Genomic DNA, 20,589 nt, shown 5'->3' with positions numbered 1-20,589 from the left:
TGCTCCTCCAGCACCAGCTGCTACTCTTCCTGCCCCCTGGTGATGGAGGCCAGTTACTGCAGGCAATCGGACTTCAGTGTCTGGACAGCACTGCTGACTGGACACTGCCAGGTTCCCTTTTTGACCGGGCTTTGTGTGCGGAGCAGCTCCTCATGCTCCCCATGAAGGCATATAGGGAGACATGAACTCGCCGCCATCAATTACTTCTCAGCCGCCTTCTCAGTAGCTTGAGATGTAGTGAGATGGAGCAATATTTTACAGCGTCCCGCGTTTTTCACATATTGTGAAACTTCTTATTTAGTTATCTACTTTGTTTTTGTCAATTTAAATTTATTTTTATTTAATTGCAGCACCATTGTGCTTTCAGGTGAGTTCCCCACCATCACCCCCATCTCTTTTTCAAGACTTCAGTGCTTTGGCACACTGGATTGTGCCTAAGACCTTGGGGTTTAAGCCCTGCCAGAGATTTTTTTTTTCTCACGGTGATAGGCACTGTACCTGTCTCCAGTGCTTAGGAGACATGCACATCTTGTCAAAGTGCAAGGTGGTCTCAGGGTTTAAAGGCAGATATAGAAAGGACAGCAAGGCTATGTTGATACTACTCTTAATGAAGTGCTCCCTAGCTCATGAGGTGTCCGCACCCCTCCTGTACATGAGCCCCAACATCTCAGGCTGCTTCAGTGATTGCTGGAGCCTTGGCAGGAGGCCCAGGGACCAAGACTTCCAGGAAAAAGAAGCCTCTTTCATCTACCTGGGAAACAAAGAAGAGAGGTAGGTAGGTCACTACATAAATCCCACTTCTGGGAGACCTTGCATCCTGTAAGAGATACTACTTATGCTCCACCCAACTCCGGTACTGAGTCGTTGGTACTGCATAAAAAGCCATGTGCAGAGAAGTTTTCTGCTCCTGGGCAGCTCCTACATCAGTCCTGTCAAACATCTCTCAGCACCGTGATGTACATAAGACTACTCTCATGCCATCGCCTTCTTACAGCTATAAGGTCAGAGAAGCTCCCTTGTTGAATTCTCCAGTACAGCATTCACCTTCTCCTCACCAATCTGTATTCCCAACACAGGTACTGATTCAGTCTTTGGCCATAGACTGTCATAGCCCTCCACCACCTTCCAGATTCCCTTCCGTGCAAGACCTTGTTTCACACAAACCAGAGTTCCCTTTATCAAGGAGGTCTACTAGAGCCCCTGCCCCAACAGCTGCAACCTGACAGTCAGATGGGCTTCTATTCCTTTACCAGCAACAATACCTGTGCGGGGGCCCCCTTAGCCCAGAAGATACTTCAGACACTGAAATCTCAGAACAGGGCTCCAGTGTGGTGCTGTACCGTCACACTGCCATGAATCCGTTTACTGAAGAGGACCTTCTAGAGCCCACCAGGCGTCTTAGACCTCAGGGGTGTATGTACCCTTGGGGACCCATTCCCCAACTGAATGTGCTTACTGGAACTCCAGGGGGCACTTCGCTGAACAGTTCTACAGAGTACGAGCTGGGAAGAAATCCCAGCATCACCTGTACCACATCATCCACAGGCACCAATGGACCATCCTCCGGTATCATATGCCTCCTCAGTACTGGAAGAGGAACAAGAGGCACAGACTGTTACTTCCTTCAGCCAAGTCATCGTCCTCCCTGGATGAGATGATGATGCCATCACCAGCTTCTTATGCGGATGACTTTCGGGCTTTCCAAGACCTCATTAAATGCCTGGAGGACTCCCTCCAGAGTCCTCTAGAAGAGGTCCAGGAGTCTCAGCACTCCCTAGTGGACATTTTAAATATCACCCCCAGGGGAAAATTGCCCTACCAACTAATGAGGCACTGTTATCTCCTATATGCACTCTATGCCAAACACCTGCCACAATTCCACCCACCTGCAAGCGGGCAGATCATAAATATTATATTCCAGCAAAAGAAATAAACACTTCTCCCACCCCACCCCTTACTCTCTAGTGGTGGATGCAGTCAATGAAAGGAATTGCCAGGCCCATTTTAGACTCTCTGCCTTGGACAAGTCCAAGCAACTGGTCCTACTGGGCAGAAAGAGCTACTCATCAGTGGCTTTTCAGTTTCAAGTCTCAAACTTACCCTGCCTTTATAGCAAAATATGATTTTAACCATTATTCTACTTTGACATGCTTTATTGAACACTTGCCATCAGACCTAAGAGACCAGTTTCAGTCTCTCATCCCAGAGGGTCAGTTAATTGTGAAAGCGTTCCTGCAGGCTACTCTCACTGCTGTTGCCACAACTTGTAGATCTAGAGCTACTGCTGTGGTTATGCAAAGAACATTTTGGCTCCAGTCTTCTGGACTCCTGAGAGAGATGCAGAAGAACTGACAGGACCTTATCCGATCTAGCAGGAGATCTACTACTTGCAAAACTTACTTCAAAAGTGGAAATGCTTTCATTCCTGGTTTTCTCTTCACTCCTGTCAAACATCAGAAATGCTGCTCTCCAAGATACTAGACTACCTGTTGGACTTAGACACTGGGTCTGTGTGTAAGCTCAGTCAGGGTACATTTGGCTGCTATCACTGCCTTCCACTCACTGAGTGCGTCTCAGTTTTTGCCCACTCTACTGTGACTAAATTCCTTAAGGGATTACACAACTTTAGTCCTGTACAGAACCTGGCCCCACAATGGAATCTTAATTTGGTTCTCAGTGCCCTGAGGAAACCTCCCTTTGAACCAATTGCTGTCTGCTCTCTCCTCCACTTCTCCCTCAAGACTTCATTCCTTAAAGCCATCACTTAGGTTAGATGAATGGGAGAACCCAGCTTTTACTGTCTTCTACAGAGATAAGGTTACACAACCTCCCATCCTCTCTTCCTCCCTATGGTCTCTTTGGAATACCGTATTAAGCAGGAAATCAGTCTACTGGTGTTCCATCCAAAGCCTCATGTCTCCAAGGAGGGAACCAGCTAACATATGCTAGATGTCAGGATGGCTTTTGGCTTCTTCCTTGACTGGACTAAGATATTCAAGGCCTCTCCCAGCCTGTTAGGGGGCTTATTCCTTCACCCACTTATTTCCCTGGTCCTCCTCGCATGAACAGAGAGCAACAATACCCGAAGTCCAAAGGCGCAAACAATTTGATGTTTATTGGGGTGAACTTCCAGCAAGCATGATTCCAGTTTCCTTCCTTAGTGTCCCCCTTCCCAGCTCTGACACCACAGAGCCTTACACCTGTGTCCCTGTTCCCATTCCTGCCCTTAGCAAAATATGATTCCAATTTCCCCACCCCCATTCCCTGTTCCCATTTACCCCCTTAGCAAAACATGATTCCAATTTCCCCACCCCCATTCCCTGTTCCCATTTGTCCCCCCCCCCCCACGCTTCCTGATTGACTGCAGACTATATAGTAAAACTTGAGTTCTGCTTAGCTATACCTTAACCAATCATTTTACTGAAATTTAACTAACCAATCCTAACCTATTGTAACATAATTATGTAACCAATTATATCCCACCACCTTAATTAGTTTACACCCAGTAAAATTAATTATACAGCAGACAGAAACAATCACAGAACCAGACAGAGATTATACAGACAAACAATAGGGAAATGGGGACTACAGTGATAGAACAACAAAGAAATGAGTATTTCACATCCCAGCTATTGATAAGTGAGTTCTTGCCAGACAGGATGCTATCAAACTAAGTTTCCTTTTACATCTTCTAGGCACTTCCCTTTCTCTGGAGGCGATAGGCATCATCAGGACAGGATTGTATTTCTAACAGCCCAATAGCACCTTATTTCAATGTGACTAGTTTGGAATGTGAGGATCTGTCTGTTCGCATCCCAGCTTATGGCTGTCTCTGCTGCTTAGCCAAAGGCGTTAGCCTAAGAACAGGGCCTCGGACTGTCACAGTAAGAGAAGGCTTTTACACCGGCAGACAGTGATTTTGATTTTTATACCTCTATAACTAGCTAAGTGATAAGAATACACCTAAATTCTTAGAGTATAGGTCTTTACAGACAGACCCGAATATCTATATCCTAACACAGCCTATTTGTATCTTTTATAGACACGATGAAGGGACAGCCCATTTCCAGGTAGAGACTGTCAAAGTGGGCCTCAGGTTGCATAGTAATATGCTAGGAGACTGCCAGGGTGTCATCCTTTCATAGAGTGACAGCACACTCCCCTAGGGCGCACTCCACATCTATAGCCCTCTTGAAAGATGGACGCATTGCAGAAATCTGCAGAATTGCAACTTGGTCCTCCATCCATACGTTCACCAAGCATTATACTATCTTACCTGCTTTGACATGATGTTTGGTGACAGTCCTCTGAGCTGTCTTAGACCTGCTTCCTCAGCACCTATGTCCATTTTAAGTTACCTTGGGAGTCTCTTACAGTGGAGCACCCACAGGGACATATACTCGAAGTATGAGAGGTTACTGACCTGTACAGTAACTTGAGTTCTTTGGGGTGTTTTGTTCCTATGAGTGCGCCAGCTCCTGTTGTCCTTCCCCTCTGCTGCGGAGTCTCTGGCTTTGCGGTCAAGGAGGTACTGAGTGGTGGTGAGTCCACACCTCTCTGAATGTCCTCATAGGGGAGTATTAGGAGCTGCACTGCTTTACAATCTCCAGTCAAGAGTGCACAGGCACATTCATGTCCTACAGTGGAGACAAAACCTCTTGAACTCAAGTTACTATACAGGTAAGTAATCTCTCATTTTTCATATACAGACTGAAAGAGAGAATGCAACATGGTAGTTTGGAAGGGTCTTAATTGAAAGCCTGCTTAGCTGCAGTTCCCAGCTCTATTGGAGGGCATTAAATGTTCCTCCTTTGTCAGGTTTACCTCAGTAAAAACCAAACGGACTATTCCTCAGATTTTCTGTCTTCCAGACTTGCCTCTGTAACCAGCCCTTGCAAAGATATTTGGATGTTTTAATGGAGGGGAAGCACATTTTCCAGGTGGCCTATGGAGGACATTAGTCCTTAACTGTAATTTGCTTAATCAGCAGCTTCCTAAGGATAATGCCCTAGAAACAGGGAAGGACCGGAGACAGAGTGGAGGTGCCATATTTGGGGAACTGGCCGCCTGGCTGGTTTATCTGTCAAGCTTACAGTGGACAAGGGTCTCTGCTTTTCAAATACAAGTTTATTTCTATTTTGGGGGCGAAGGGTCCTCTGAATCTTTAAGATGTAAACCTTTTCAGAGACCGTGTACTTTATCTTGATTTATTTCTTGAGATATAACAAATTTCCTCTCTGTGGGTGTTTTGTAAACAGCAATCGAGTAACTGGAATCTATGAGCTGAGTTTATGCAAAATGGCAGACACTGGAAGCCCAGGTAAGCAGGATCAGCATGTGCATTCAAATGTAGCGGTGTGTAAGTTGGTAAGAGTGATTATGGCAGATGGAGAGACTGCAAATAACAGATGTGTGGACAAGAGGGAATAAATTGCCATATTGAGGAGAAGTAGCTTCTATGTGGTGCAGAAGTTCTTCCATAGCTTTGGAGCAAGCATTGCTGTTTTGTGGAAACCTTAAACTGCCTCTTACTTCTGATTTAGATGTATATTCAGGGCACTGTCAGTCCCTGCATCGAAACATTTTAAACTCCCTTACACTTTCTCTCTTAGAAGTGTTAGAAGAAATTGGGCAATGTAGCTGATGAGGCACTGAGCCTTATCCTACGAGTTCAGTTTATAGATATAAATAAAGTTTAGTGTTCGCAGTTCAGGTCACCGTTGAGCTGCTTCTCTCTGGAGGGGTCTTGTCTTCCTGCCTGCAGGACTGTGTTTATCCATATCCCTGTATGCTGGGAATACCTATGTCCCTCCAGGCACAGTCTGTTGTTCAGACGTTTGGAGGATTATTCAGTTGGTTACTTTGAGAAATGGAGTGGATTTTTTAGCATTTAATCATAGAATCATAGAATATCAGGGTTGGAAGGGACCTCAGGAGGTCATCTAGTCCAACCCCCTGCTCAGAGCAGGACCGATCCCCAATTAAATCATCGCAGCCAGGGCTTTGTCAAGCCTGACCTTAAAAATATCTAAGGAAGGAGATTCCACCACCTCCCTAGGTAACGCATTCCAGTGTTTCACCACCCTCTTAGTGAAAAAGTTTTTCCTAATATCCAATCTAAACCTCCCCCACTGCAACTTGAGACCATTACTCCTCGTTCTGTCATCTGCTACCACTGAGAACAGTCTAGAGCCGTCCTCTTTGGAACCCCCTTTCAGGTAGTTGAAAGCAGCTATCAAATCCCCTTCATTCTTCTCTTCCATAGATTAAACATCCCCAGGTCCTTCAGCCTCTCCTCATAACTCATGTGTTCCAGTCCCCTAATCATTTTTTTTGCCCTCCGCTGGACTCTTTCCAATTTTTCCACATCCTTCTTGTAATGTGGGGCCCAAAACTGGACATAGTACTCCAGATGAGGCCTCACCGATGTCGAATAGAGGAGAACGATCACGTCACTCGATCTGCTGGCAATGCCCCTACGTATACATCCCAAAATGCCATTGGCCTTCTTGGCAACAAGGGCACACTGCTGACTCATATCCAGCTTCTCGTCCACTGTCACCCCTAGGTCCTTTTCTGCAGAACTGCTGCCGAGCCATTCGGTCCCTAGTCTGTAGCGATGCATTGGATTCTTCTGTCCTAAGGGCAGGACTCTGCACTTGTCCTTGTTGAACCTCATCAGATTTCTTTTGGCCCAATCCTCCAATTTGTCTAGGTTCCTCTGTATCCTATCCCTACCCTCCAGCGTATCTACCTCTCCTCCCAGTTTAGTGTCATCTGCAAACTTGCTGAGGGTGCAATCCACACCATCCTCCAGATCATTTATGAAGATATTGAACAAAACCGGCCCCAGGACCGACCCTCTGGGCACTCCACTTGATACCGGCTGCCAACTAGACATGGAGCCATTGATCACTACCCGTTGAGCCCGACGATCTAGCCAGCTTTCTATCCACCTTATAGTCCATTCATTCAGCCCATACTTCAACTTGCTGGCAAGAATACTGTGGGAGACAGTGTCAAAAGCTTTGCTAAAGTCAAGGAACAACGCGTCCACCACTTTCCCTTCATCCACAGAACCAGTTATCTCATCATAGAAGGCAATTAGATTAGTCAGGCATGACTTGCCCTTGGTGAATCCATGCTGACTGTTCCTGATCACTTTCCTCTCCTCTAAGTGCTTCAGAATTGATTCCTTGAGGACCTGCTCCATGATTTTTCCAGGGACTGAGGTGAGGCTGACTGGCCTGTAGTTCCCAGGATCCTCCTCCTTCCCTTTTTTAAAGATGGGCACTACGTTAACCTTTTTCCAGTTGTCCGGGACTTCCCCTGATCGCCATGAGTTTTCAAAGATAATGGCCAATGGCTCTGCAATCACATCTGTCAACTCCTTTAGCACTCTCGGATGTAATGCGTCCGGCCCCATGGACTTGTGCTCGTCCAGCTTTTCTAAATAGTCCCGAACCACTTCTTTCTCCACAGAGGGCTGGTCACCTCCTCCCCATGCTGTGCTGCCCAGTGCAGTAGTCTGGGAGCTGACCTTGTTCGTGAAGACAGAGGCAAAAAAAGCATTGAGTACATTAGCTTTTTCCACATCCTCTGTCACTAGGTTGCCTCCCTCATTCAGTAAGGGGCCCACACTTTCCTTGACTTTCTTCTTGTTGCTAACATACTTGAAGAAACCCTTCTTGTTACTCTTAACATCTCTTGCTAGCTGCAACTCCAGGTGTGATTTGGCCTTCCTGATTTCACTCCTGCATGCCCGAGCAATATTTTTATACTCATCCCTGGTCATTTGTCCAATCTTCCACTTCTTGTAAGCTTCTTTTTTGTATTTAAGATCAGCAAGGATTTCACTGTTAAGCTAAGCTGGTTGCCTGCCATATTTACTATTCTTTCTACACATCGGGATGGTTTGTCCCTGTAACCTCAATAAGGATTCTTTAAAATACAGCCAGCTCTCCTGGACTCCTTTCCCCCTCATGTTATTCTCCCAAGGGATCTTGCCCATCAGTTCCCTGAGGGAGTCAGTCTGCTTTTCTGAAGTCCAGGGTCTGTATTCTGCTGCTTTCCTTTCTTCCTTGTGTCAGGAATGATAGAAATTCCCAGTATAATCCTAACCAAAAGGGAGGAGAGGAAAGATTTAAATGAGAGAACACCTATGATGAATGGATATGGTGTAATAATGGCCCGACAGCACTCGTCCCCCTGTGAATTGGGGCCTAATCTATGCCACCTGTGCTCGTTTATAGTTCAGTGAGGACAGCTCCAATTAACTAGAGGTTGTGTGTCAGGGCCCAGGGAGGAAGGGCACCATAGATAGCATCTTCAATTTAGTGTAGTTGGGACTTGGGGGAGCAGTATCAGGGGATGAGGGGGAATTCTCAATGATTTTTCCTCCCACCCTTTCCTAAGGACTGAAATTCAGAGCTTGCAAATACCTGATACAATCATTCACAGCTATTTATCTTGAAGCTCCCATAATATCACCAGGCCTTGGAGAAAAATGCATTTTAATGTTTCTGTTGAATTGGACTGAACAGGGTTCAGGCAGTTATGGAGGTACGGGAAAGATATTTCTGGGCTAGGGCAGAAAGCGAAACTAAAATGATGCTGTCGCACCCGCCCCTCCTCCCCCCGTTTGGAGTGTGGTGTGTGACTGATGGAGGCATTGCCACTGATGTAATCCTGGTTATTTTATCTACACCAAGTTGAGTTGGGGGGTGTGGGTTCCCTGCCAGTTGCTGTACATTAAGTCTATATTGTATCTTTTCCCAATCTACTGTTTTTAACCTATGCCACTACTCTGTACTTGACTCCTCAGGAATGCAGAGGAGGAGAAGGAAAGTCCTGGATACGTCTGTGGCATATGTCCGTGGGGAAGAGAATCTGGCAGGTTGGAGGCCCCGTGGTGACAGCCTCATTCTAGAGCACCAGTGGGAACTGGAGAAGCTGGAGCTGCTGCATGAGGTACACAAAGGAAGGGGGAAAGAGCAAGACAGAATTAAATCTTCCAGCAGCCTTTTATGCTGACTGTAACCTCCAAATTGGGAGGGCCTTGCAAGGGAATTTTCAGCAAGGCTAGGCCTTGGGTAGGTTCCCCACTACATGGGTACAGAGAGGCTGTTCATGCCAGTGAAAACAGCCTTCAGCTCTCAATGCATTCAGCAAAAGCAATGATTAATTTTTTAGCAATGTTGCCAGTTATTTCTGCTCCCCAGCTTCATGACTCTCTGGTAGATATCCTGTTGAGTGAGAGAGGGATTCCCATGCTCTTGAGGGTGAAGAATGTCCTAGAATTGATGCTTAATTCTGCTGATTCTCAGGTGGAAAAGACTCGTCACTTCCTGCTACTGCGTGAGAAACTTGGCGATAGCATCCCCAAATCCTTGAGTGACTCGCTGTCCCCCAGTCTGAGCAGTGGGACCCTCAGCACCTCCACCAGCATCTCTTCCCAAATTTCCACTACCACTTTTGAGAGTGCTGTCACGCCCAGTGAAAGCAGTGGCTATGACTCTGCAGACATCGAGAGCCTGGTGGATAGGGAGAAAGAGCTGGCAACCAAGGTACATGCTGCCCAGAGAACAGAACAGGTCCAGGTTGTGACACTGAAGATGCAATAAAGATGTTGTAACAAGAAAGAGTTAAAATATCTAGGGCTTAATCATTGAAGGAACCACAAAAGCCTTTCACCTGCACTACTTGGGCCATACATAAAATATCTAATGGACCTCTGTATCATTCCCAACTGGGGCAAATGATCAGATGGGGAAGAGGGACAATGAGCTGACATGCTCTTGTTTTTTAGCTGGTACCTTTTTGGTTTTATACATTAGATGTATGAAATCCTTCTGCTAGATCTTCTCCAGTTCAGGGGATACTTGACTTACAAGTGCACTTTAGGACCAGAAACAAGTCTTCTGTTGTCTCATGTCCTTTTCTTTTGCTTTTCCATACTCCGCCCCTTATATTACATGGTGAATGTGCTATGTTCTATACAGAGCCTTTTTTAAATAAGCTACATAACCAAAGTTCTCCTCTCAAATCAGCCAGAAGATGTCTCCCTTCAGTGAAATTTAAAGAGATGACGGGTTGTGTTGTTAATGCCATACCCAGCACTTGCCTTGGTGCTCCTGCATATGGAAGTGTTGGGTAGTGTAATCATAGGAATTGTATGACTGACATCTGTTTTTCTTGTTGGTGTCATCAGTTAGTCTTGGGCAGACTGTAGTTCACTAATTCTTGAGTGGATCTTGGTAGATTGCCTGTTATGAGTGCTCTGTTGCTATCTGTTATGAGTGCTCTGTTGCTATAAAATGTAATTGAAAACACCTGGTTTTTTTGCTTTTTTCTCAGTGCCTGCAGCTTCTTACCCATACTTTCAACCGGGAGTTTAACCAGGTGTACAACAGCATCAGTGATTGTAAGGTAAGGTGCTTGCTGTAGCTGCTGTGACAAGCAGCCAAACATACAATAGGCCTGTTTTTTTTCCTACAGTACATTTTCTGCCCTCTATTTAATCTGATGGAGTCTTAGAATACTACATATTCTCTAAGTTGAAGTATGATGTATAGATACTGTACAATTGTGTATTGAAAGGCTGCCTGTTTGTGTAAAGTAAAGATTCTCATGCCATCATGGTGAAAACACGAGAGAGTTGCACCTGAATATGATACAACTGATATTGGATTCAAACCATTTTGTTTCACTTCAGTCTATTGGGGTGTTGTTCAGTGGCCACCCCCCCCCCCCAAGTTCCAAAGTGTAGGGAAGGCAGTTTGAATGGTGCAGGAGAAGTCTCTTCTGGGTTTAGTACTAGTGCTCCGGCTTGTATTATAGTTCACCTTGTGGCATGGGGTGCTCATTATCATCATGTTCCTCAGCTTCTCAGCAACAAAGGATAAACTGAACTCATTTGAGAACTGACTTTAGATACAAATGACAATAAAGAAAGGAATCTGATGTTATAAAACCGGCCACCCAATGTTGTATTGATGGATTCTGTATGCAGATCATCAGATGTCTAGCACACTGTCAGACAGTGCCCACAGAAGTGCTACCATATCTGCTTTTCAAACAAGGAGATTTCTACAAAGAGGGATGAGGTGCAAAAATATGGCTGTTGTGGTATTTATCTAATAGAGTAATTAGTATTGGTAGAAATAGTCCACTGAGCACTCCTCATTATGGATACTCTGAGTGCAGTGTTATCTTACCAAGGTGACAGACACCAACTACAAAAATCTTATGCTGCAGTGTTTTGTGTGTTCTTGTAGCTATCTGATATCTCTCCAATCGGGCGGGACCCATCAGTGTCCAGTTTCAGTAGTGCCACCCTCACACCTTCATCCACCTGTCCCTCTCTGGCAGATTCAAGGTGCAATTCAGTGGATCAGAAGTAAGTAGAGATGGGGTGGGGGGATTCTAAACAAACACTTCCACTCTGCTGCTTCTCTTGATCTTCTCCTTTGATTTCTCATTCATTTTTTCTCTCTGCTTCTTCTCCTTTCCGCATATGCTTCCTCATTCTGTTTCCTGCTCCCTTCTCTGCATTTGATTTCTCATTCATTTTTTCTCTCTGCTTCTTCTCCTTTCCGCATATGCTTCCTCATTCTGTTTCCTGCTGTCTCTTCTCTGCATTTATTCTCTTTCCCCTTCAGGTGAACACACTGTGTGTTATGGACACCACTGCGTTTTTAGCATGTAAAACCCATTGTGGTTCTGGGGACTCTGTCAAGAGAACAGATCATGATAGGCCAATTTGGCGAGTGACCTCTGTTGCTTGGTTTCTCATAGTTATGAAGGATGTTTTAGATAAAATTGGGGCTCACTTCTCATTGAAGGACAGTTTGGTACCTTCCTCATTCTTTAGTCCTCATTGAGAGCAGTGCTGACCAGGAAGTGCCCTCCTAGTATCAACTCAGCTGTAATTTGGGCACAGCCCCTCAGTGTTGTGGACTGTGCTTGGAGAGGGATGCAAGGAAGAAATGGTCTGAAGCAACTGACGGGTGGGCAGATCACTTATGTTCTGAGTTGAGGGCCTCAAGCTTGTGGTAAATGCTGTTCAGGAGTTGTACAAAAGGCTTCCATGGGTCATGGTATGGCATATAGTCACTCTGAAACTGGTGGCTCAGGCTCATTGCAGAACAGAAGAGCATCTTATGGGAGAAGACAGGCTTCAGAAATGCTTTCAGTTCTGCCGTCACAACCAGTTGCTTTGTAGTGATTACTTTTCTCCCCCTTCATTTTTTTTAAAAGGACTCCAGAAGCAAATTCCCGTGCCTCCAGCCCCTGCCCGGAGTTGGAACAATTCCAGCTGGTTCCAACAGTGGAAACCTCCTTCCTGGCCAGAGCTGGAAAGAATGAATTCCTGAACCTTGTTCCAGATATTGAGGAAATCAGACCTGGGTAAGTCAATTGCTGCGGTGTCAGAATTTCCTGCGCTCTCTAAAGCAGGGGCTTTCTTAGGTTTCCAGTAGTCCTGCCTCATCTGAGGAAGATGAACACAATAGCTACCAAGATTTCTGCTGGCAGTACTAAAGCAGCAGCCTGCAAGAGACACTCAGAGGCTAGTAGAAGGGTAGGGGAGAGTTGTTGATCTGTCTTCCATAGTGCTCAATCCTGCAAACACTTCATGCACAGAACTAGTTCTGCTACTGACCTGAATCTGACCTGTTTTATCCATGTTACTGCAGCATAGCTGTCTGTGCATCACTTGTCCCGTGTGCACAGCTAGGTGTCCTTTTGGAATGGGAGATGGGGTTAAGGTTTCCTCTGAAGAAATTGACATTGGCTGGGATGGAAGACAGGACTATAGACCCACTGGTCTGTTCTTATAGCCTTATTGCCATTTCACTCTGTTATTGGGCCATCCTAGCAGGGGCTAATTCACTTCATACTTTCTTGGATAAATATATTTTCTCCATTGTCTGTTTCTTCAGCTCTGTGGTCTCAAAGAAGGGGTACCTCCACTTCAAGGAGCCACTCTCCAGCTCCTGGGCCAAGCACTTTGTGATAGTCCGCCGTCCATACGTCTTTATTTACAACAGTGACAAAGACCCTGTGGAGAGGGGGATCATAAACCTGTCCACAGCTCAGGTGGAGTACAGCGAGGATCAGCAGGCAATGGTGAAGGTCAGTCTAAGTGCCTGGAAACTGAAGTCCTCTGTTTATTCACAGAACAGGGGCAGAATGCTGATGCAAGCTTGCCCCATGCTGCCCTGCTAATCTGACTGATCTCTGGTCTGGAGTAACCACTTCTAGGATTTAGTGAGATCAGGCTCAGTGGTAGTTCAGCCATTGACGCCTCTGCTGAGGCTGCCAACAAGGTTCCCAGTTAGTGCAGTGGTGGTTTTTGTGATGTGCATGCAAACCCACAGGGAGCTGGACTGAGACTATTGGTCCACTATCAGTCACCATCAGTCTGGGAAGGATTCGGATTGAGAGGTTTATGGCTGTTCCCTTTACCAGTCCCCTGATTCCTCTAGTCCCTCACATATGCATTATATGACTACAGCAAACTGATTGACTTCAATAGCTTTATTTGCATTATTGTAGCACCTAGGAGTCCACATAATGGGCCCCTTGTGTTCGGTGCAGTGTACACAGAACATAAAAAGATTGTTCCCGCCCCAAAGATTTTACCAAAGGATCCGGGTCCACGAGTAGTGTGTGAAATATGCTCTTGTTAATAGCTTTGGGGCTGAACAATATACTGGACACATCTAATGCATCCTGGAGGAAAGAAAAGCATGTCGGTTGTCTGAATGTCTCCTAGGAAACTACTGCTGGGACCGGCACATTCCAGTAGCAATGAAGGAGTGTTAACCCCATGTGTAACTAATCTCTGCATCTACAGGCTTGGTTACTTGAGAACTGTCTGTTTAAATATTTCAGACCCCCAATACCTTTGCTGTGTGCACAAAGCACCGTGGGGTCCTGCTCCAAGCCATCAACGACAAAGATATGAACGACTGGTTATACGCCTTCAACCCTCTTCTTGCTGGCACAATACGGTAAGAGGCAGCTGTGTCTGAGTGAGCAGACACTGCAGAGCAGAGATGTGGTTAGTGTAATGTGGGCAGGCAGCCTGTCACATTGGTTAGCAGATTTGCTCTGAGGGGATGGGGGAGCCGATTCCAGTGAGCACTCAGTCTACTGGTGTGGAAAAAAAGCCAGCCCTAAAGCCTAAAAAGTGCAGTGGATGCTATCTGTTCACCAGCTTCTTACCAGACAAATCACATTTAAATATATGCAGGATGCTGTGTGCGATGTAGATATGAAGAGCTTAAAATGGCCTTTGGCCTCCTGGACTTTCTCCCTTTTTTACAAATATATTAGACTTTTCACTGCCTAGCTGCTGGTAGGTCTGGGCTGCTTCTCTGTTTGGCCAGGTTGTAGGGTGACACTGAAGAACTCTCCCTCCTCCTTCCCCTTGCTGGCTTTCTCCCAAGAGTTCCTGCATTCTAGCCCACACCAAAAGTGCCATCTTGTCAGCTGGGCTACAGAGGTTCCTGGCTCTCCCTGGAAGGCACAGTAACACAGTACTGCTAGATAAAACTCAGTCTTCATTTTACTAATAAGTTCATTGAAAACCCAACTGTGTTATCGGCATAGAGAGAGGAGCTCTTAAACTACAGTTCCTACTGATCCCATCTCCCTCACAAGGACACTGGGGCAGCAAGTACAGCATCCAAGTTATCACTGTTACATATTTTCCTTTGTAAAAAAATGCAAAATAAGCGTAGATCAAATAACATCAAGATGTGGCAAAAAAGAAGGTTGAAGAATGAGGCTCAGGAGGTAATGCCAAGCTAGCTAATCCTTTTTCCTTTTGTTTTGTGCAGGTCAAAACTGGCCCGAAGACGCACAGGCCTGCTGAAGTACTGAGTCCATGTGTCATTCTCATCTGTTCTAACTCGCCTTCTGATAGATAAAGTGTTACCTCTCATTTCTTTGTGTAATTCTTGATGGTTTCTCTTGTATGTAATCCTGTGGCTTAACTTCCCTTCCCTCCCCATCTCCTTCAGCACTTTTTCTAGCTATTCTAACCCTACCCCTTTTTCTTTTCATCTGTGTTGAGAATCCTATTAGTAGCATGTGGCCAAAACAAAAGGAAAAAACAAAAAAAGGATCCAGTGAATATTGCACGACTTTAAAAAGAAAAGTTACTTATTTTTTTGTTTTTTCCTTAAGACTATTGGTTTCCCATTCCAACTGACTCTTTGATGTCTGTACCACTGTCCTTGTTGTTATCTGTCTGAAATGCTTTAGGTTTTTCTTTCTTTTATGACTTTGCGGTAACCACAATGCTGCCCTCAGGACAAGATTCTTAGGCTAGGGAAAAATGGTTCCTTCTAAGCGTCTAAACGTGGCGTTACCCAGCGAGAAGCTGCCGCTGCTCTTGAGGCTTCCTTAGTCTTGCCTGTCATTTAACCCCCTGTGAGAGCTGACACATAAGATAAGTTAACCCATCCAGGTTGGACTTGAATCTCAGACCCCAGATATCCCGGAATTTGAGTTAATTCTGGAAATGGAGGTGTTGTTAGTGTTCAGCAGGTCAGAGCAAGGTCTGCTGCTGTCGAGACTGAGGGGAGGAGAACAGGAGCAGACCCTGAGTGATGTAGCAGCGGGCTGGAAGAAACTGCCCCATGGGCTCTTGCCATAGGGGTCTAGAGTGGCACTGTTTATTTATAAAGTTCCCCAAAACCTGAGCAGAGCAGAGCAGGTGGAGTTTGCGGTAACTCTGTGCAGGCAATGTGGCCGTGTCCCTCCTGATAGAGAGAGGAGGTTGTCACTGAAGCATTGGTTGAAAATCCTGAAATTCGAAGGGCTCAGCCTTTTCTTTGAGGTGATGCTAATGAAGGGAAGTGGAAAAATCCCTGTGTGGTAGTTCTCTGGAGCATATGCAGGAATTAACCAGAAGGCTGGGGAGATGCTTCCCTTTTCTCTCTACCTTTCTTTGGTCTCGAGAGTTATTGTATCAGTGACTTCCCTTCCCTGTCTGATTAGCTTTAAAACAGAAACGAGCGTGACCTGAAAAGCTACTCTGAAAAATGCATCTGGCATATACTCTTGGAGTACCTCTGAAATGGGGGCCTCCCTGCTCCCACCTTGTGCATCATACCCTCCTTTCTTCAATTCGAACGATATCCAATCTGATGATGGGAAAGTATCTTCTCTCCACTGTCTCCTTTTAAAACCTAGTGCTTGCAGCACTCTCCAGCCACTGAATGCGCCAGGATGGGAGGGAGCTTTGGCTTCTCTTTGGAAAAAAGATCACATCGCTGCTTGTATCACCACCACCTTCTCCTCCTCCTCCTCCTCCTCTTCTTCTTCATCTGCCTCCAACCCTTCCCCCTAAATCCTGTGGGCAGGAAGATAGTCCCTTCTGAAGAGAGACCAAGCAGACTCCTATTCCTGATCACCAATGTGTAACAAGTGCCTGTTGTAAGATCCCCCTGGACAGCAGCAGCAGCTATTGCTAATTTGATATAAGGTCTCTTAGACAAACCTTGACCCTCTGCCCCTTCAGGCCTTCCACCAAAGACACAGGAAGCTTCCTTTCTCTGGGAGGTGAATTTCCAGTTTAGGTTTCTTGGTCACTGCAGGGGAGTTATTTTTAGCATCCATCAAAACCCCTTCATTATACTTCAGCGGCTCACTCTGGGGAGTGGAATGCCGGGGGGAGGAGTGGGGTCAGGATGTACAGACCTCTCATTAAGTTTATAGCTCTTGGGAGTGGCAAAGGGGGTTTATTTCACTATCCTAGGCACATGCAAGAAAAAGTCCTCGGATCACTCCACCTCAGGAAGGTAGTTTTCATTTAGATCACTCCTTGACACCTAATCATGCCGCCCACTTGAGTTTCTGTGGCCAGAAGCATGAGGGGTTCTCAATAGAGCAACTTTATTTCAGCTTCATGCACTGCTTTGCTTCTGCCGCAAAGCGTAATGCATAGTGGGACCTCCTAAAAGCTTAGTTAAAAACGGAGCAGGAAGATGAAGTCTGATGCTTGCTAGGACATATCTTTATACCTTACATGATGGTAATCAAGCTGAGCTGTGAGCCACCTCTTCTCCTGCAGTCCCCTAACTCCTTCCAGAACAGGAATCTGCAATGGGGGAGTGTTATAAGGATCCAAGAGCATCACACAGAAAGCATTTGTTTGCGTTTGTTTGTTTGTAGCATTTTGTTCTTTAATTGTGTGACCCTAACACAGTGAGAATGTTCTTTGTTATGTAACAGACACAATATGCACTTCCAGTGTGTGCACAAACCAAGACTGCTAGAGCAGGAAGAGGCTCCCTGTGCTGGAGTTAAGCAGATTTCAAGACTGTTCTAAGAATGAACTAGAGGTTAATTTTAAGCACTAAGTCACTGCTGCTGCTGCCACCATCGGTAACGAAGGTGGTTCCTGTCTGAGAAGGGGAGGGATGGTGTTGATTAGATGGTGGTATTATGTGACGCACTGAGAACATTTTTTTTATTTTTTTTTAACTAGAACAAAACTAGTTAGCAAAGTCTTTGCTTTGGATAGGCCAGAAGCTGGAAAATTAGCTAAATTGTATTTATAAATATAGGTATTATATATAAACATGATTAAGGAACCCTCCTTAGGAAACAGGAGGTGGCAGATGGGTATCTTATTACCGCAGAACTGGAAATGTTACAAATGTGTTGCATAAATTTCACCCTCCTATATTTGAGAACTGCAGGCAGCTTCTGGTGGCCTGATCTGTATGTGGAACAAAGGTCACTGGAAGTGTAAAATTCTATTTTTAAGTTTCTACATTTCTTAAAGCCCCATAATCTGTAGAGAGTTCAGAGGAGGCAGTACCACCTTCCAGTCTGATGTAAGAGAGATGTTGAATCTCCTAGAGTCTCTCACTGGTAATGGAGCTCTGCTCTGGAATGGCAGTGTTCCTTGGTCCTTAAAGTAGGAAGTAGAAAAATATTTTTTTTAATTAATTTTAATTCATATTTTTGTACAGGCTTCCTGTTCTACCCCAAAGAGTTTAACATGGAAAAAATACAAGAGGCAGGGAAAACTGTCGCCCCTCCTGAAGTTTAAAAATCCAACTGAGCTGGTGTGCTGGTTTAGCTGCATGCAGGCTGCCCTGGAGTTAGCCAGCTCTTGGGACTTGCTGCTGGAAAGTGGGCACCATGCCATGGGCCAGCCAACCTTTTGAGCATGGACACTGATCCTAAAGGATGTCCCTTGGAAAAAGTTAAGATTGCAGGCACACCTCTAGTTTGGGTTTTTAATTTAATCAATTAATGGAAGGGAAGAAATTACCCAAAGGCCCATGAAAATATGACACTATTGTGTAAGTTCCACAAGCCATTTTATTTTAAAAAGAATTGATACTGTATTTTAGAGATGCACTTTAAGTTTTTAAAACAAAATCCTTTATCCTGGGATGCGGAAGAGAAGGGAGAGGATTTCCAAACCATTGGGAAGGTTTGTCATTCCTCTGTCGAAAATCTTTGACTGCTTGGTGAGGTGTTTCAAAGCAAAGACTTTACTTTCTGCTGCTTGTTATCTAATTTACAGGGATATTTAATTTTTTATGTAATGTATTGTATATTTATACATCTCTAATTGCACATTAGATAAGGAAGAGAGCATTATCCTGGGTATAGAACCCGCTGGTACTCTGCAATTAATATTGCCTATGCATCACTCTGGTACTTACGCTGCATCAGTTTGTGTTAGTTGTATTGTTCTGGATTTTTTTCTCTTTTGTTAAAGATGCAGTTGTTTACCTGCTACTTAAAAGAAGGATACTAATGCTGCTGCTCTTGGAAGGTTTGCAGAATGTATTTAAATGGGACTCTAACTTGTGTGTGTTGCATCTCTCCGTTGTAGCTGATTACCCCATATGTGGTCTGAACTGTACTGTACGTAGCAGGAATGTATTAATTTTGAGCTTCCTTGTTAAACAGAAACATCAGCTGTTCGAGAACAGAAATGAGAGTTTTGTTCAGAAGGCCATTTATGAGTTCTAAGTATTGGAGGCCTAAAAACAGTTTAACACTAAACAGATTACTTAACCTTGTGTCAATATTAGTTTTAAATTTGCTTCAATCAGTGAGAGAAGCTGTGCACTCCAACTTGTGGGTCTGGAGGGTTATAGGACCTCCTATTTTTAATGTTGCCAAATTAGTGGCCTGACCTGAGGTATTGAGCTACCCCTATCTCCTGTTGAAACCAAGGGTTGGGAACTGGGGAAGTTATGGATGCTTAGCACTTCTCAGGATGAGGCCTTAATTTTCACTCTGCTTGTTCAGAGCACATTCTCCATGTGCAGTCTGTTAATGTTCTTGACTTTGGACATTAGAAATGCTGTTGCACTGAAATACCTATTTTTTTAACTAATGTTTCCATCTCCCTATTCAAGTCCTCCACACATGGTAGACACTATAGCATAAGTAGCCTTCTTGAACAAATCTCTTTGCAAACTGATCTCATCCCAGCAAAGGAGTGCATCAGCAACACTGTACATTATTAATTTGATTTTCATTCTCATGTTTTATTTTGTAAATATATCTGATGTTTGGAGCTTGAGTATACAAAATGTAAATATAGTTCATGTATTTGTACTAATTCTGATCCATTTGCTGTATAGGCTTAGGTGTGCAATGCAGATATCTAACTGTGTATGGTAACCTTGCACCACAGAACTGTTAGTGAACGAGGTGAAACAATAAAGGTACAACCAGTGCATTAGCAGGCATTGTGTGCGCTGCTTTCTTCACTTACTATTTTTTACCATTAGTTTCTTGGCTTGATCCCTGAGAGCTGTTGAACTCTGATCTGAACAAGCTCATTCAGAGAGTACAGACATTCCTCTCTGCCTAATTCTGGGTGTTTGTCAGAGACCCTTCTCCAGCTTTTCTATCACCATTCCCCTCAAACACAATCAACTGGCAGTTCTAATTATTCAGTCACTTTCACTGTAAAAGCTGCTAACTATAGTAGGCCTGGTGGTGGTTGTCACAGGTGACTAGGAGCTCCTTAAACAGAGGCCACTGAAATTTGACCCTGAGGTTACTAGCTGTTTTAAACATGACTGCGGTACATGGACTTCCCCACAGGTCAAACTCCCAAGGCCCTGTCCGAGTAGGTGTAAAACCTTACAAAAATTCTGACTGTTCAAAACTGCAGTGAGGTCCTTAAAATATTACAGCTCCTGAAGTCCCACAAGTAGAGTTGCCAGGCATCCAGTTTTTGAGCGGAATGCCCCGTCAAAAAGGGACCCTGGCAGCTCTGGTCAGCACCATTGACCGGGCTGTTAAAGGTCCAGTCAGTGGTGCAGCGGGGCTAAGGTAGGCTCCTTACCTGCCCTGGCTCTGAGCAGCACCTTGGAAGCGGCCGACATATCTGCCCCCTAAGCACAGGGGTGATCAGGGAAGCTCTGCATGCTGCCCCCACCGGCAGCTGGGTCTGCAGCTCCTATTGGTGGGGAACGTGCAGGGGTGGGCACCATGCGGAGCTGCCTGGGCACACCTCCACTTAGAGCCTGGACATGCCGGCCGCTTCCTTTGGAGCAGCATGGAACCAGGGCAGGCAGGGAGCCTGCCTTA

The 20,589-nt window shown here is 45.1% G+C and overlaps 1 protein-coding gene across 6 annotated transcripts in view; it reads left to right on the top strand.

Annotated features, from left to right (window-relative positions):
* KIF1B (kinesin family member 1B) overlaps positions 1 to 19,735 on the top strand; it is a 149,153-nt gene extending 129,418 nt beyond the window's left edge. For all 6 annotated transcript variants that reach the window (XM_084651857.1, XM_084651861.1, XM_084651856.1 and 3 more), the window contains 9 exons: positions 5,259 to 5,320; positions 8,825 to 8,970; positions 9,327 to 9,566; positions 10,357 to 10,428; positions 11,277 to 11,398; positions 12,259 to 12,408; positions 12,942 to 13,134; positions 13,897 to 14,015; positions 14,847 to 19,735. In XM_084651857.1, coding sequence (XP_084507983.1) covers positions 5,259 to 5,320; positions 8,825 to 8,970; positions 9,327 to 9,566; positions 10,357 to 10,428; positions 11,277 to 11,398; positions 12,259 to 12,408; positions 12,942 to 13,134; positions 13,897 to 14,015; positions 14,847 to 14,889 — 1,147 coding nt within the window. In that variant the 3' untranslated portion in view covers positions 14,890 to 19,735. The remainder of the gene's footprint in view (positions 1 to 5,258; positions 5,321 to 8,824; positions 8,971 to 9,326; positions 9,567 to 10,356; positions 10,429 to 11,276; positions 11,399 to 12,258; positions 12,409 to 12,941; positions 13,135 to 13,896; positions 14,016 to 14,846) is intronic.
* Positions 19,736 to 20,589: the final 854 nt, after the last annotated feature.

Source organism: Lepidochelys olivacea (assembly GCF_965140295.1).
Source record: "Lepidochelys olivacea isolate rLepOli2 genome assembly, chromosome: 18".
Taxonomy (NCBI): Eukaryota; Metazoa; Chordata; order Testudines; family Cheloniidae; genus Lepidochelys; species Lepidochelys olivacea.
Note: the sequence above shows the minus strand (reverse complement) of the source record. Positions and strands in the feature narration are given on the sequence as shown.